This window comes from Falco punctatus, assembly GCF_963210335.1.
Source record: "Falco punctatus genome assembly, chromosome: 12".
Classification (NCBI taxonomy): domain Eukaryota; kingdom Metazoa; phylum Chordata; class Aves; order Falconiformes; family Falconidae; genus Falco; species Falco punctatus.
The window spans coordinates 28,563,570-28,578,321 of NC_137592.1; the positions used below are offsets into that span (position 1 = coordinate 28,563,570).

A 14,752-nucleotide genomic window follows, 5' to 3' on the forward strand; every position below is an offset into this window, starting at 1 on the left:
TCAGACAAATCCTGGTTTTCCTGCCTAGAGAGTATTTCTTGACCATTTTGAGTCTAGACACTTCCCACATCCCAGCCCACACTCCTTACAGTCTTAATAAATACAAATACTTGAAGCGATGTGTGGCTCCAAAAGAGAGAAGACTTTCACAAATTACACAGGCTGAAAACTGACTGTTTTTAGAAAAGATACCAGGAAAGAATTTGTGCAGATTTTGCTTCTTTTTGCATAATTTAACAGTTGAGGGAGGCAATGTGAAGTGCCATAAGTAACCCACTCGAAGAGCCAGCAACAAAAAAAAAACCACCAAAAACATGGACCAGTTTGGGCATAGCAGAATAAAGGCACGTCACTGAAACCAAGGTGCCCAGTTCAGTATCACACACCACCATACAGCCCTTCACAAGCAAGCGTAACAGCAGTATCACCAGAATCCTGGGACAAAAAAAGACCGGGCTTTGCACTGAATTCCCTTCTGAAGCGTTACGTTAGAAACATGCTTCAGACTTGTGGACCTTGCAGCGATACTGGCTCAGGTCGACTTCACCAATTCAAAGACCCAGCACACATGCAAAGCAACTACAGGCAGACTCACAGCATTCTCCCCTGAAGGGACCTCCTGCTTGTTGGCGATTAGCAGCTCTTTCAGGTCGTTAGTGGAGCACAACTTCCTCAGCTCATCCTTGATGCCCCAGATCAGCTCTGTCTGCTCCTGTTGACAAAACCCAGCAGCTTAGCTACTTGCAGTCAATTGCTTTTTGAGAACAGTCCTGAAACTGCAGCATATGAACAAGGTTTTAGCAAGCCCGTGGTGAGGGCGAGATGAACATCACGAACCAGTAGTTTTACCAAAAGGGTCACACATTTTATCTGAAAAAGCAGAACAGGTCTTTAAAGCCACATGCTCCAGCTTTCAGTATGAACACATGAGCACATCGCAGCTTCAGCGAAGTTTCTCTTCTCAAGATTACACGTGGAAGGACATCCCTATGGGATTCTGTATAAAGCAAGGCTTCTCCATCATGTATACGTAAAGAAAGGCCACAGAGTAACCTTTATAGCACTATCCCAAACAAGAAGGTACAAGCAATACCAACAAGACAGCCAGCATTTAGGTAGAGTGACACCTGTGTTTCTATCACACTTCTACTCTTAGTAAGCTCTCAACAAACTTTGCAAATATCACCTAACTAGCTGACACCAACAAGCAGGCCTTGCATTAAAGCAAAAATCAGAAATGCTGATCTGTTCAGTTCATCTTTTAAGCTACCTAAGCGTAAAGAGGAATTTCTACCAGATCAGTCACCTGCAACAGCATGGAGGAACCTGCATATTCTTTTTGGCCTTTCTACAAATGATCGGACAGCAAAGTAGCGTCCTAAAATATCTCAAGATAATTTAGTTTCTGAATGTTATTCACTGACTACAGTAAAAAATGCAGTCTACTCTGGAAAAACTGGTTGTCTGTGTTAAATGGTTTAATTTTCAGTTAATAATCATGCTTGATAAAATGCTGTTAAAAAAAATAGTATCAGTGAACCCAAAGTTAACCCTGATCCGTCTAGAACATCTGCACTGCAACAGTAAAACCTTGATGTCTTAGCTAAGTTTTATTGAAAATTAAGGCACTGCCACACAACAAAAAAGAAAAACTTTTGTTCAGAAGTAGACAGACCATCTTCTACAGCTCCATTACGATTTCAAACACCAAAAGCAGCTTGCTAATTTTTTCCTTCGAAAGTACCTATGCCAAACTTTCAATAAATACAAAATTCTTGATGCTCTATTCGGAATTCTTTCCACGATACTCAAAAAAGTGAAAGGTAGAAGGCTGTGATCTATCACACTTTGTACCCAAGAACTGAACACAGCTCCCAGAGAGTGAAAAAAGATATGATTTATCATTAATCTAATTCTGCACTTTACCTCTGTTTAATTTTTATAATGAGTCATTTATCGGTTTCCAAGCTCTTCTGCAACAGCACTTGGGCTCAGAGCTTCAGCCACCACAGCCAGATGATACAGGAAGGACCACAGAACCAGCCTCCCCAAGAGAAGGCGTTTAACCGAATCTATTTAAAACCCGTAAGCACAAGCTCGAGAGAACTTCCTTCCCATTTTTCAGGAGAGAGCAGCAGGGTGAACTGCCTCAGGGACAGGGTGGGCACCTCCTGTGCCAGGTCCGGGCTGTGCTGCAGCTCTGCTTTGTCTGGGCATGAGGTACAACCCCTCTCTAGGTGCCACAGCTCTTCAGTTAGTGCCCGACACGGCACTCTTCTAACAAAGCAGTCTTTAGGGTGTGATAAACTAAAACTCACCTTCAGCTGTTTTTCCTGCTTTGATTCTTTCTCTTTTTTCTGTTTCTTTTTTGCAGTCACATTTCCATCTACCTCTTCTCCTTTTCTCTTTCTATTAGAGAAAACCAAAACAAAACGTACACATGAAAGGAAGTTATTTAAATGCCTGTCCAACAGTTACCAGAGCTCAGTTTACTGACTGCCGATATCTGCAGAGGCTTGAATATCCTCAGTTTTGGCAGGCAAGCCCATTTTTCAGATTCCTCAGTGCTAGATTGTAGACATGTGCTTGGCTGTGCAACGTGAGCTGCCTCAATCAGGTCAGGTACACTTACAGCTTATCCACAGGGTAACTGGATGGTGTGGCAGGGGAGCACATGAAATACTGCAACATTTTCCGGCACATTCATCTACACCTGTATTAGCTGCACCAAAGGCATACCTAAGAATCACTGAATATAAGCACACCCCTCCAGTCTGAGGAGGTGTAGCAATGCAGGTTGAAAGACTACAGCATCTTTCAGCTGAATCAACAGCTTGATTTTTCAGCTTAGACAGTCTGTACTGAAATAAAGGACAGCAAACACGCTAACTCTAATAAGCTAACACACTGGGAAACCAGGTATTTCCCTGCTAGATTCTCTTCAGACTGGAATTAAGTCAGGTCTCTGAAGTCAGACAGGAGGGAGTTTTGACTTGCAAAGTGCTCCAAGGCTGACAGCGGTTTTGTGATGTACTACTGTGCAGTTATGTGTGAAGAAATGTATTGTTATTAGATGGGGCCTTAGAGCTGTGCAGGGAGAAGTTATAGAAAACACTGCTCAAGAGTGGAAAGAAGAGGAAGCCAAATGAAAACTGAGGGATTTTTGGCAGACTTCAGAACGACAAGAGACCTCAGAGGAAGATCATTTATGTTTCCAGAGTCATGTCACCTCCTTGTCTGGTTTCAAAATACATTAGTATCAGTAAATCAAATCAGTGTGTGCTCTCCCCATAAGGACATAAAGGGAAATTTTGTCCCAGTTGAGGCCGGATGGGCCTGCAGCTTGAGGCAGCGCATGAACACAGCTTGGATCTCACACCTCATTTTGACAGAGCTGCTGCTGTTTTGAAACGTCAGCCAGGTTTCTTTTTAAGAAATCATCTGTCTTAACTTTATAAGCTGTGGGTGATGGTTAAGCTATAAAGCTGACATTCTCAATTGCTCTCCTACTTACAATTTTAAACACCTCACTTTCTAGTACTCTGCTACTGTTAAGACTAACCTTGTGTGACAGCTTATGAGCTATAAAGCTGCAGGAAAATATCAAAAAGGTACTCTTCTTCCAAAGACTCACGCACAAGACACCTGTAAGCTCTAGTAACTGTCCTGGCCCCTAAAATTGGGCCAAGTTCTCATTTTATTTGCAGTGGCCACCACTAACCCCTCTGACCAACCCATGATTCAGGGCACTCTGCCAGTCTTTAAGGGGGCTGGTTTTGCAGAAGAGGTGGTCTTTCAGCTGCCCCCTTGCAAGGTCCCATCAGTCGAGCTGGGGCTATGCTATAAGGTGCGCTGCCTCAGGGGGAACAGCCGCACCGCACTATCAGCAACGCGCAACGGCTTAGCTCGCATTTCTGGCTTAGCTCGCATTTCTTGAGAAAATCTCCATACTGCGTTCTAAATCAGGCAAGCAGGAAGCAATGCGGCAGGACTGGATACAGCACACACAGAGCTGTGCCTTTGAATGTCCCCAAGCCAAACAAGTCCCCCTCTCTCCTCCCCAGCTGCAGTCCCTGCAAGGGGCAAGACCAGAGTATTCACTGAGACCCACGTGAGGATAATGGCTTTTGTAAGTTTTAAGAGAGTCATGGGTACAACCACAATCTTGGAAAAGCCTATCAGGTTAAGTACAAGTGCTCTGCTGCACCTTCCCAAGCCAGAGGGCTTAATAATGTAAGTGCTTAGGATGGGTGCCCAAACACTGTGTATCTGCAATGCCTCTCCCTTGGCAGGCTGACAGGTGGGCTGCCTCCAGCAAGCCAGTGCTCCCTCCTGTGCCGTAACTTGTCTCCAAGAGGAGGAAAGCCAGCACACCAACCGCTGGAAGGCAATCACCCTGCTGAGAGGCCCTATGACCCAGGGAAAGCATCCAAATTCCAGCAGGGACTTACACTTTTGGCAGCTTCTCCTTGGAGCCAAGGGGACAGTGGATTGCTCTCCTGGACGGAGTGATTACTGTACCTGTTCCAGCCACTTGAACAAGCCGCAGAGCGGGAGGGATCATCCTGATTGCAGAGAGGCATAAAGCTGCCAGTCACCACCACCTCTTTTGCCCCTGGCTATCCCAAGGGCTTAAAGCAAATGCTCATTTTATACAGCCTGGAGAAGGGAATGGCAAAGCCGAATCCATCTTACATCTTCCCAAAACAGCAAATTCTAGAACAATCGACAAAATACACACTCACCGACATACATGTTAATTTTACTTTCCGTCCTTGGGACCAAACACTACGCGTTGCTAACAGCAGCTGGGTGCTGCTGCGTACACCCTTTCTCCTGCTGGGGATGGGACAGTCTTCCTGCATTCAAGAGGCAGGGCCCAACCACTTGCTTAGCAGCCAACGCAAATCACTTCTCACCTCCATGGAGGATACACAACTACAGGATTACAACTTTCATGAAGATGAAGAGGGAGGTGAACTGTCCCACTCTAGCCTGGCCCTTCCTTACCATCTACTCTCCATTTTTTCACGTTCCCCTCCCAACAATGAAAATGAAGGGTGGGAAGGACAGTCATGACAACCCTGGATAAAGCAAGCAGCCTACGTAGGGAGGAATAAGAACTCCTCTTTTCTCCTCCTCCCTGTAAAGCACCCCAGATTGTTGCTGACCTGAGTACTTATCCTCTGCCTCAGGCAACCTCTACGCTTAACCTGGAGCTGCATGACACCTCCAGAATGTGCAGACAGCACCTTCAGGGTTGAGGTGCCTGTCCATGCAGTCCTTCGAAAGCAGGAAAGATGAGATCTCCTGCTGCTTTTCTGGCACCAGGTTGTGGTTCACGTTACCCTGCATCACCAGTTCAAGCTTTTTTCCACTGCAGTTCTAGGCTTTTATTTACACAGTGACTTGGCAAACGACTCTGTAACCTATCTTTACAAAGCCTTCATATTTTGCATAGCATCCCAGAAGCGGCCCAGAAAAGCAGAGTCAGGGCAGACAAGAGAAACACTTACACAGTCAAATCTCTAGAGCTTTGCGGAAGACATAGGAGAAAACTACAAATAACCCTATTAAACTCACATGCTGTTCTAGGACAAAGCAGAACATGCACCTCAGCACAAAAGCAAAGGACTACTTGAAAAGCTGCAAGCACATTAAAACACTGTACTTCTACTTACATCCTGCAACACACACAGAGGTAAAATGTCTGCATGAAAAGATGGCAGGCTGCTGGGTAGATGCAGACAGCTCATCTTAGCCAAGTGAGGCGAACAGCACAGAATCTGACAGGGCTCCAGCAGAAGCACCTGCTCCTGTGGTACTGTGGGTCCCTCCCCACAGCACCCACACCACTGCTGAATGCTTCTGGAGCAACTACTTGCCAATGAAGAATAAAGCATTGAAGTTGCAGCCTGCTAAGAACACGTAGATCAGTTTATGCACGCTCCGCTGTTACCTATGGCCAAGGATGACATTCACATACATGCAAGGCTCTGAACAGTACACACCATGCCCATCAGCCACACATCTGGAGGACCAATACTAACAAAGACTGCACAGATTTGACATGGCTGCAGCTTCTCAGAACCCAGCGTCAGTCTCACTGGACAGTTTCAAGGTGAACCCTCGCAAAAGTAAAGCTGAATTCAGTCAACAAGCTACATGGAAAAGCCCAATGTTTTACAATGACAAGATCTGACTTGTATGACCCAGAAACACCTTATGTTCCTTCCTCCACGAGGACAATGCAACACTGGCTTGTGTTATGAAGCATGACTTTAGGCAAGTCACTTCAAGAACAAATAACAAAAGCCTTCATTAAACAGAGAAAGATTGACCAAAGCTAGCAAGTCACCTGGAAGTGCTTCTCTGTCAGTACAAGATCTGCCAAGAGCCTCCACTAAAAATTTCTAGGCAAGGCAATGAAATTTCAGGCAAACTATAAAAGATTCAGCAAACAAAAGCATCCAAGTGTAAGCACTACGCAGCCAATAAACACAATTATCAGATTCAGTGCCTATCACAGATCAGCAACTCATAGATTATAACAGATGTCAAGTCAATTCTCTAACAAGTGGTTAGAGCAGAGAAACCATCACTGATAACAGCAACACACTAGGAGGTGCAGAGCTGAGTATCCATTTGTATTAAGTACGTGTTTTATGGCCGAAAGCCCTACATCAGTCCTCCCAGTCACAGCTGCTGGTCTCTGCATTTTCTCAAGGCAGTCACAAGGGGCAACTGGACTGCATGCTCCCGGGGACAGGGAATTTGTCTGTTGTCGTCTGCCTAAGGTCACAGGAAGAACCAAATCCTCCTATTAACAGTATTCTTTTAACAGAGCCAACAACACCCCAAAACATTTACCATGGAAGTATCTGACAGCAAGCACTGGCTCCTCTAGACAACGCAGTTTCTTACATTGCCAACATACCCTTCACTCTTGGTAGCTGGGAGCTGCTTCTTCAGAGTTTCTTTATCTTCAGCTTTCAATATGCTGAAGCCCAGGAGCTGAGTGGCTCCATATGCTGGGAGGAAGCCCAGCTCCGCTCGGCGGCTCACAAAGCAGTCCGGGTGGTACCAGTTATCTATCATTCCCAGCTGCGGCTTTTCAGGATGCACCATCTTCTTGGAAATCCGGATCTGGCCCTGAGGTAGATTGAAGTGACACAAGAGCAACTGTTAAGTCATTCTAGGAGGAGCAGGATGTTAACAAGTTACCAACATGATGCTTCCTAAACACCTGTAAAATAGCAACAGATCCTCTAGCAAAGCCTGCAACTTTTGTTTGAGTCCCTTCACTGCACCTCCTCTGCTTTCTTCAATATTTTTTCTAGGTTGGGAAAAAAACCCAGCTTCTTAGGTAATTTTCTGTTCAAAAAACAGTCAAAACAGGTAATCCTGTAGCCTTTACTCCAACTCCCAGTAAGCTCGAACAAGCAAAACTAACATGACCAAACCCCATACAGACAACTGAAAAAATTAACTTTATGTCCCTACCACTCAAGCATCTCTGCTAATATGATCTCACCCCATCTTATTACAAATTACTTCCCAGATGCCCAAAAAGTAGTTGGTTTAGGTGCTTTTAGACTGCAATACTTCATGTTCCAACAAGGAAATGTCTACACAACAGTCACCAATGTTCCTGCAGACACAAGCATACCAGCACTGGTGTTTGGCCCTTGCCAGCTTTACCCAGCTGGCAGGTCTATCCACATCTATCAGAGGCTCACAACCTCATTTGCCAACTGGCTTTAAATGCAGAGCACCAAGACACGTTCATCTACAGGGCTGCATTGTTAATTAGCTGCACCACTGTTTCTGTCTGCTTTCATGGAGTTAATATGGATGCATGGCACACAGAGCTGGCCTGGCTGAGGAGGAGGAAGAGGCCAACACTTTCGCAGTGCTGCAACAAGCAGGAAAAGCTGCAGTTAGTGGTGGCTCTCTTGCCACAGACATGCTGGCGAGCGGTGTTCCAGCCTGATCTAAGACCCAAGTGAAAGGAAGCATCAGCAGGTTTGAAGCCCAGGCTACAATGCCTGAGGGATGCCTTTACTGTCAGCTGTCCAGGACGCAGCTGTTCCTCAGACACAGAAATGCAGCCCTGCAAGTGCTTTCCATATGCAGGACATAGAAACCAATTTTTAAAGGCACTGTTTGAATTGGAAATGGTGGGAGAGAATACAAGAGAGAGAGAACAAAGGAAAGCTTTTTACCTTTTCTATTTTCTGTTCACAGCCTTTGCAAGTACTTCTGTTAGACTTGGCATATTCTGCAGCAAAGTCATTTAGGCTCTTGTCAGGCTTGCCACCTCCTTCCTGTTCTCCTCCTTTTCCTGGAGTACAAAGCAAATACAGAGTTTGGCTTTTAAAAGCATTCCCTTATTTTCTTACTCTCTGCCCCAGCAACTCATCTGCTGAGAATATGACCACAGAGCAAGACAAGCAGTCCATGCTCAAAAGCACTTTTAAAATAAAGAGAGCTCCTTAAACAGCCAAGAAACAGTTTTATGGGACCACTTATTTCATGATTTTAAAAGACTTTCAAATGTGCACAGAACTGACCCTTTCTACTTCTTTCCTGAAAATAGTGTGAAGTGCAATCTACCTGAAGACCTGACTGTAACAGGGGTCACAAAGAGCTCTGCTTCAAAGCAGAACTCCTCTTCCCAACTGCCAGTGTCCTTTTATTTCTTTTATTACTACATTTCAACAGACAAACAATAATCTAAAACTGCCCAGCCTCACCACCAGTGGTGAGTTTAGTCTGATCTGTACTTAGACCCTTCCCACTTGCTCCTCAACTCACTTGCTCATCGTGTAACAATTCCAAAGAGCCACACCATAACCATACGTTGCAGTGAAGGTACCATTAAAACAACATATTACAACAGCATTTGTTAATATTAAAGAACAAAATACACCAATCACGCTAACAAGAAATATTTGGCAATACATCTGCTACCTGACTTGTCTTTTTCCCTTGTTGATTTAACACGCTGGATCATACTGCCAGCATCCTAGCCCTGGAGTACCGAGATGCCACAAGAATCCTTCTGACATCACTTGCTGAAGGGACACAGCAAAAAAATGACCACAACAATAGCTTGAGAAGAGGGAGCACGGTTGCAGCTGGAGCTCCAAACACCAGAAGACCTCTGCTTACCTCCTCCAGGGCCGCCAGTTTCAATGGCTTTTTTGATTTTCTCCTGATCTTCCCACCGCAGCTCAGGGAAGCCATCAATGTCTGCATGGGACACAATTCGAGCCCGCTTCCAGAAGCAGCTGTAGTGGTGCCAGTGAGGGACTTTGCCATCAAACATGGGTGACTAGGAAGAAAGCACATTAGGCCAAGATGAAGTGACTCAGACAGAATCAAGGGAAAAAAAAAACCAGGATGAAACGGAGTACCTGGGTAAACACAAGTAATTTCTTTTTTTTAAATTAAGAGATGGATACTATTTAGGACAAAGTCTAAGAAGAAAATCTGGTATGACAGATGAGCTGCTGGAGATAGTTCCCAAAGGGAATAGATGTGGAAGGAGCATTTGCCTAGCTTAACCAGTTCATCTCCTCACTGCTTAGCTTGTTTTACTCAAAACAGAAAGGTCACAGCCTCAGCGTGGCTATATCAACCCTGAGCAGACAAGGAGAGGTTTATTCTCTATGAGAATCAGACCATCTGCAGGCATGAGCAAAGCAAAACAGAGGTTGTGGAAAGAGCAATACGAGTAACAGCACATGGCTCATCTGCTACAAACTCCTTTGAGACTGCTGCAGCGCAAGAGGCTGGCTTTGCTCTGCAGGACCTCCTGCAACGCACAATCCCTTTGAGAGATGCCTCTCAAGCAAAACATCCATGCCCTCCTGGGTAGCCCATCACCAGGCACAAGGCGACTGTGGTCTGAAGAGATTCCTCAGGAGACTGCAGGAGGCAGAAGCAAAATTTAAGAGAAACACCAGAGCCCAAGAAAGTCAGAACAGAAGCATCACCCACGTCCTCCCCAAAGCGCAGCTCCTGTGTGCCCTGCCACACCAGCCTCATCCTGGAAGTGCTCCATTCATTTATGACTCAGACACATTAAGTACCAACCTGGCATCATTCCAGTTACCTATCAGATAAAGTAAGTGTATAGTGGTTTGGCTCCAAGAAATGCACGCAAACAACCGCTGTGCTAATAATAGTCAGTATCTTATAATTATTACTACTGACGATACAGAACTAATGACCCAGGAAACCGTTCTACATATTCACCCACCAACAGGAGGGAGATCTCCAAGCTGAAAACAGCAGCAGAAAGTTCCTCACATGAGCAGGAAGGCAGAGGAAAGGGCTTTAAAGACCACAGCGTGGGACTAGGAGAGCTGGGAGCCCCAGTTACAACTAACCATCAACCAAAAGTGTAAGAGAACATTTATATTTCCAGATGGACTCATCCCACAAGCCAGGATTTGTTTGGATTGCCCAGTTACCCTCACAGCAACCACAGCCACACAGAAGCCACCCTGGGGTTGCTCACAACACGTCTGGAAGTCATACACAGCTCTGGCACTGGAAGCTGGTCACCCCTGAGCTCTGGGCTCGTGTTTGGAGTTTTCCTGGAGGATTCCTCATGGCTCCGTCCCTAACACAAAGGCTTTGGGGGCACAAGGCACTGGGGTGCATGGAAGGGGGCAGAGCTGGCTCAGTCTTTAAGACAACCATGCAAGTAGTGAGTAAGATCTCCGCTACATGCGGTTGTGCACCTGGAACATTACTTCCCTCTGTGTGGGAAACGCAACCTCCAGGCAAGCTAGACCTTGTTTACACAACTTCTCCCAGTTCACCTATCTCTAAAGCACAGTTTCCTAAACAAACTATGGAGAGACTCACTTGCTTTCATATCGCACATGCAAATAACAGAAACCACTCAGTTCTACCGGGAAGCAAAAGTCAAAGCCATGCTGGTGCTGCAGAGCCTGGGTGTCCACCCAGTGCTAAACATTGAGCATCGCATTGTCATTCAGAGCTCTTCACTTGAAGAACCATAACAAAAAGGCGGATTTAGTTTAAAAGGCACCCAGCTAAGGACTTGCTCCAGGCCTCCTTTTAATTTCTTCTGCATAATTTGCAAAAGACCTTGGTGCACAGAATGCAATGCAGAGCAGAGACTGCTCTGCAAGGGATTTCCCCAAGAGGAAACAAGAGGCCTGGGTGCTCAGGTGAAATTCAGACCTTTTTTTGGGGGATGCTCAGCTGCAGGGTATGAAAAGCACTCTGCTGGCACAAAAACTGGCAGTGAGGAGGGGGAGCCCTTTGCAGAAGGCTGCAAATATAAGAGGTTGTGGGGGAAAAAAAATAAAACTACAAGCATTTGGTGGAAGACCAGAAGTTTTGGGGAGATGGTTGGCCCAAAGGCAGTGGTTCCGTGAAGGATGTTGTGATCCCAGCTGTTCCCCTCCCAACCCTACAAAACCAAAGACAGTCCCTGAACTAAGTAAGGCACGCTGCAGTCCCACAGGCCCCCGTGCTGGGGGAAGGCCAACCCGCCCCGCACCAGCTTCAGCTGCTGGGGAAGGCAGGAAGGGGTAATGGACGTGAGGGAACCGGAGAAGCAGCAGCCGGAGCGGGGTGGGGGGAAGGAAAACAGGCACCTCCAGAGAGCTGCCGAGGGCAGCAGGAGAAACAAAAGAGAAAGGCAACGGGGAACACGTGCGAGCACACGCCAGCTCGGCCCACACGGTTAAGCATCCTTCCCATGGGACGGAGGCTCCGGGGAGCAAAAGCAGAGGCAGTTATTTCCCTTCCACGGCACCAGCGCCTGTCTCCAGCCCTGCCCCGGCAGCCAGGCCCCCCCTGCGGGGAGCCGAGCCCCGCGGCAGCCCGGGCGAGGGGCGGCTGCAGGCGCAGCCTCTCCCAAGGGCACGGCCGCCAGGAACTGCTCCTCAGGCGGCTGGGAGCCACAGCACCCATCTGCAGAGCTTTGCTCTAGCGTTCGCACCCCACGTCCTTGCCAGCTTTCCATAAATAAACACATATGCATTTGTTTATCTTACGCGAGACACAGCGAGGCACATCCAGTCCAGCCCGCTGCCCATCCGCACCACCCGCACGATGCAGGTGCCTTTCCATCTCTCCTGCGAGAGGTTGGTTGGAGGCCCACAACCTGGGAAGAAGACAGCTCTTCCCACCCCGAGCAAAGCCCCCGCTCCACCTGCCCTGCCTGCAGCCAGCCCCGTTCCCTCCCCACCCTCCCACTGCAGGGCAGGGTCCCACGCCGGCCACCGCGGCGGTGGGGTCTGTGCGCCCCCCGCCCTCCAAGGCCCCTTCCCTTCCCTCTGAAAGGAACCCGAGCAAGCCTCGACCCCAAAACGCAAATAATTTGAGGCCAGCTAAGAGCAAAACAAGCCTCCGCCATCAGTTCAGCTCCGTGTCGCGCCCGCAGCGGGCGGCCAGCTCCGAGACCCCCAGCTGCCGCAGCGTGCCGCCCGCGGGGGGGCGGCGGGGAAACCGCTGGGCTGGCCGCGGCCCCCAGCGCCTCTCGGGGCTCGGATTTTCTGTCTCGTATGCAAAGCAGGCACCAAACGGAGATTCCCCTGCCCCGCCACAAGACACCCCACGTGACAGACACTTGCCAAGGTACAGACAAGCCGAGCCACCAAGCTCGCCCCCCCCGCTGCCCCGCTCCCTGCCCGCCATGACAACAAAGAGCCTCTGTGCGCGCCCCCGGGCCGCCCCCTCCGCTAAGGCGCTTGGCGGTGAACTTTGCACCGTCTCGCCTCCGCACGCCTGTACAGCCCGACGGCGCCGGCCCCCGCGGGGAGCAGCGCCCACCCGGCCGCCCCGCAGTGGGGCGGGAGACCGGGGGCGGCCCGGAGAGCTGCGGGCTGGGGCACTCCGGGCGCCGGCGCTGCTGCACAGACCGTAGGGAGCGGCAGGCGAAAGCGCCGCTGCTAAAAATAGGCTGCGCTCGCCCCCGAGGCGGCAGAGAGACGCACGGCCGAGGAGCTCCGGCCCGCCGCGGCGGGCACAGGGAGCGGAGCCCCGGCCCGGCCCGCCAGCCCGCCCCGCTGCCAGCCTGGGCCCAGCCACGCGGTACCTGCACCATGAGGGCCAGGCGCAGCGAGTCCTTGGCAATGCTCTCGCCGCACTTCTTGCAGGAGGCGCGGCCGCTCTTGGCATACTCCGCCCGGTACAGCTTCTCCGCCGGCTCCGCCATCGCTGCCACCGCCGCCGCGGAGACACCCCGCGCCGCGCACCCACCACTCCGCGCCCCCCCCGCCACCGCCCGCGGGAGAGCTAGCCGAGCGCCGAGCGCCCACCCCCGTCTCAGCGGCCGGCCGGATCTGCCGCTCGGGCATCGATTCGGCACGCCTGGCGGCGGCTGGAACGTTCTGGTTTGGTACGGTGTATCAATGGGGGGCGGCGCGCGGCGGCGGATCACGTGGTGGCGGTGTGCCCGGCCCCGCGCGCTCGCTCGGCTCCCCGCCCCCGTCCCCGCTCCCGCGGCGGCCTGGGTAGGGAAGGGTCGCCGGTTCCCAGCCCGCACCGAGGACAGGGTGTCCGTCGTCGTCCCCCCCCCCGTCCCCCCCGGAAAGCCCTCGGGAGAAGGCAGCCGGCGGCTCCCGGTGCCTCTGCTGCAGCAGCGCTGGTCAGAGCCCATCCCGTCCCGCTGCAGGGGCGGCCGCGCACCGGGGAATAGGGCCTTCGGTTAAACGCGGAGCGCAGCCGGCCCCGGGCCCGGCCCGCAGCGCCCCGGCAGCTGCCGCGGAGGGGCGTAAATCCCCCCCGGGACACGCAGCGCCCGGCGTTCTGCCCGGCAGGTGGGCCCCGGGGAGCCGGCCCCGGGGGCACCCGCCCGGTCCGCCGGTGGGCAGGGACGGGGTCCCTGTGTCCCCGTGTCCCGCCGCGCTGGTGCCGCTGCTCCCCGGATGGCGCCTGCTGCAGAAAGGGCGGGGGGGACCTGTGCCTGGCAGCTGTCCCTCAGATCAGCTCGCCCCCAGGCTCGGGATAAGAGCACGGAGGCTGAAGAAAGCAAAAAAGAGCAATTCGACTAATCAGATCCTGGCTTTTTTCTCCTACAGGAGGTAATATCCTCTAGGATCAGCAGAGGGCATTGGTTCTGTAGCTTCACTGGAGAAAGGAAGAGAGCACCGAAGTTATTCCGAACCCTTGCTAAGTATTTGTCATTAGTTTTATAGTGATTCTCGAATTGGGGTCCCACTAAAGCTGGATGTTCAGTCCCGGATGGGCTTGGGACACTCACAGGTGTCGGTTGGAGCTGCATGACGGCATCTCGGCAAACCTGTACGGGCTGAGATGTTACCACACCTCTAGTCTGGTACTCTTTCCATCTCTCAGGCTGTCACACATTTGCTATAAAGCTACGCAGCGTTTCCCTTTACAGTGAGCCCTCCAAGAGCCTACAGACTCCCGGTGTGCCAGGGATGAAAGGCTGTGCCCTGAATACATCAGTCCAGATTTGGGGAAGGAGGAAAAAAAACCCCATCTCCGTAAAAGCACTAGATGGTGCTGCGTACACACGGCTCCGTACTGATGCTCAATACAGTGTGGTCTTGGCTCCTAATTACTTCTTACAGGAGTTCTTGAATCAGACATGAGTGGTTCAGAGGCAGATCAGTGCAACACTGGAGAAAACCGAAAGATACCCCCACCCCCCTGCACCCTGAGAGCTCATCTAGATGGTCTGACCAGGAGCTGGAGATGGTTGCACCCCTCACTGCCTGTCGTGTCTGCTAGGGGT

General features: G+C 50.3%; 1 protein-coding gene across 1 annotated transcript in view; it reads right to left on the minus strand.

The window, feature by feature from the left end:
- Positions 1–13,284, minus strand: part of PARP1 (poly(ADP-ribose) polymerase 1) — a 32,739-nt gene extending 19,455 nt beyond the window's left edge. The window contains exons 1-6 of the mRNA XM_080408730.1: positions 13,088–13,284; positions 9,175–9,337; positions 8,226–8,344; positions 6,938–7,152; positions 2,319–2,409; positions 596–712 (exon numbers count right to left, since the gene is read on the minus strand). Coding sequence (XP_080264856.1) covers positions 596–712; positions 2,319–2,409; positions 6,938–7,152; positions 8,226–8,344; positions 9,175–9,337; positions 13,088–13,207 — 825 coding nt within the window. The 5' untranslated portion in view covers positions 13,208–13,284. The remainder of the gene's footprint in view (positions 1–595; positions 713–2,318; positions 2,410–6,937; positions 7,153–8,225; positions 8,345–9,174; positions 9,338–13,087) is intronic.
- Positions 13,285–14,752: the final 1,468 nt, after the last annotated feature.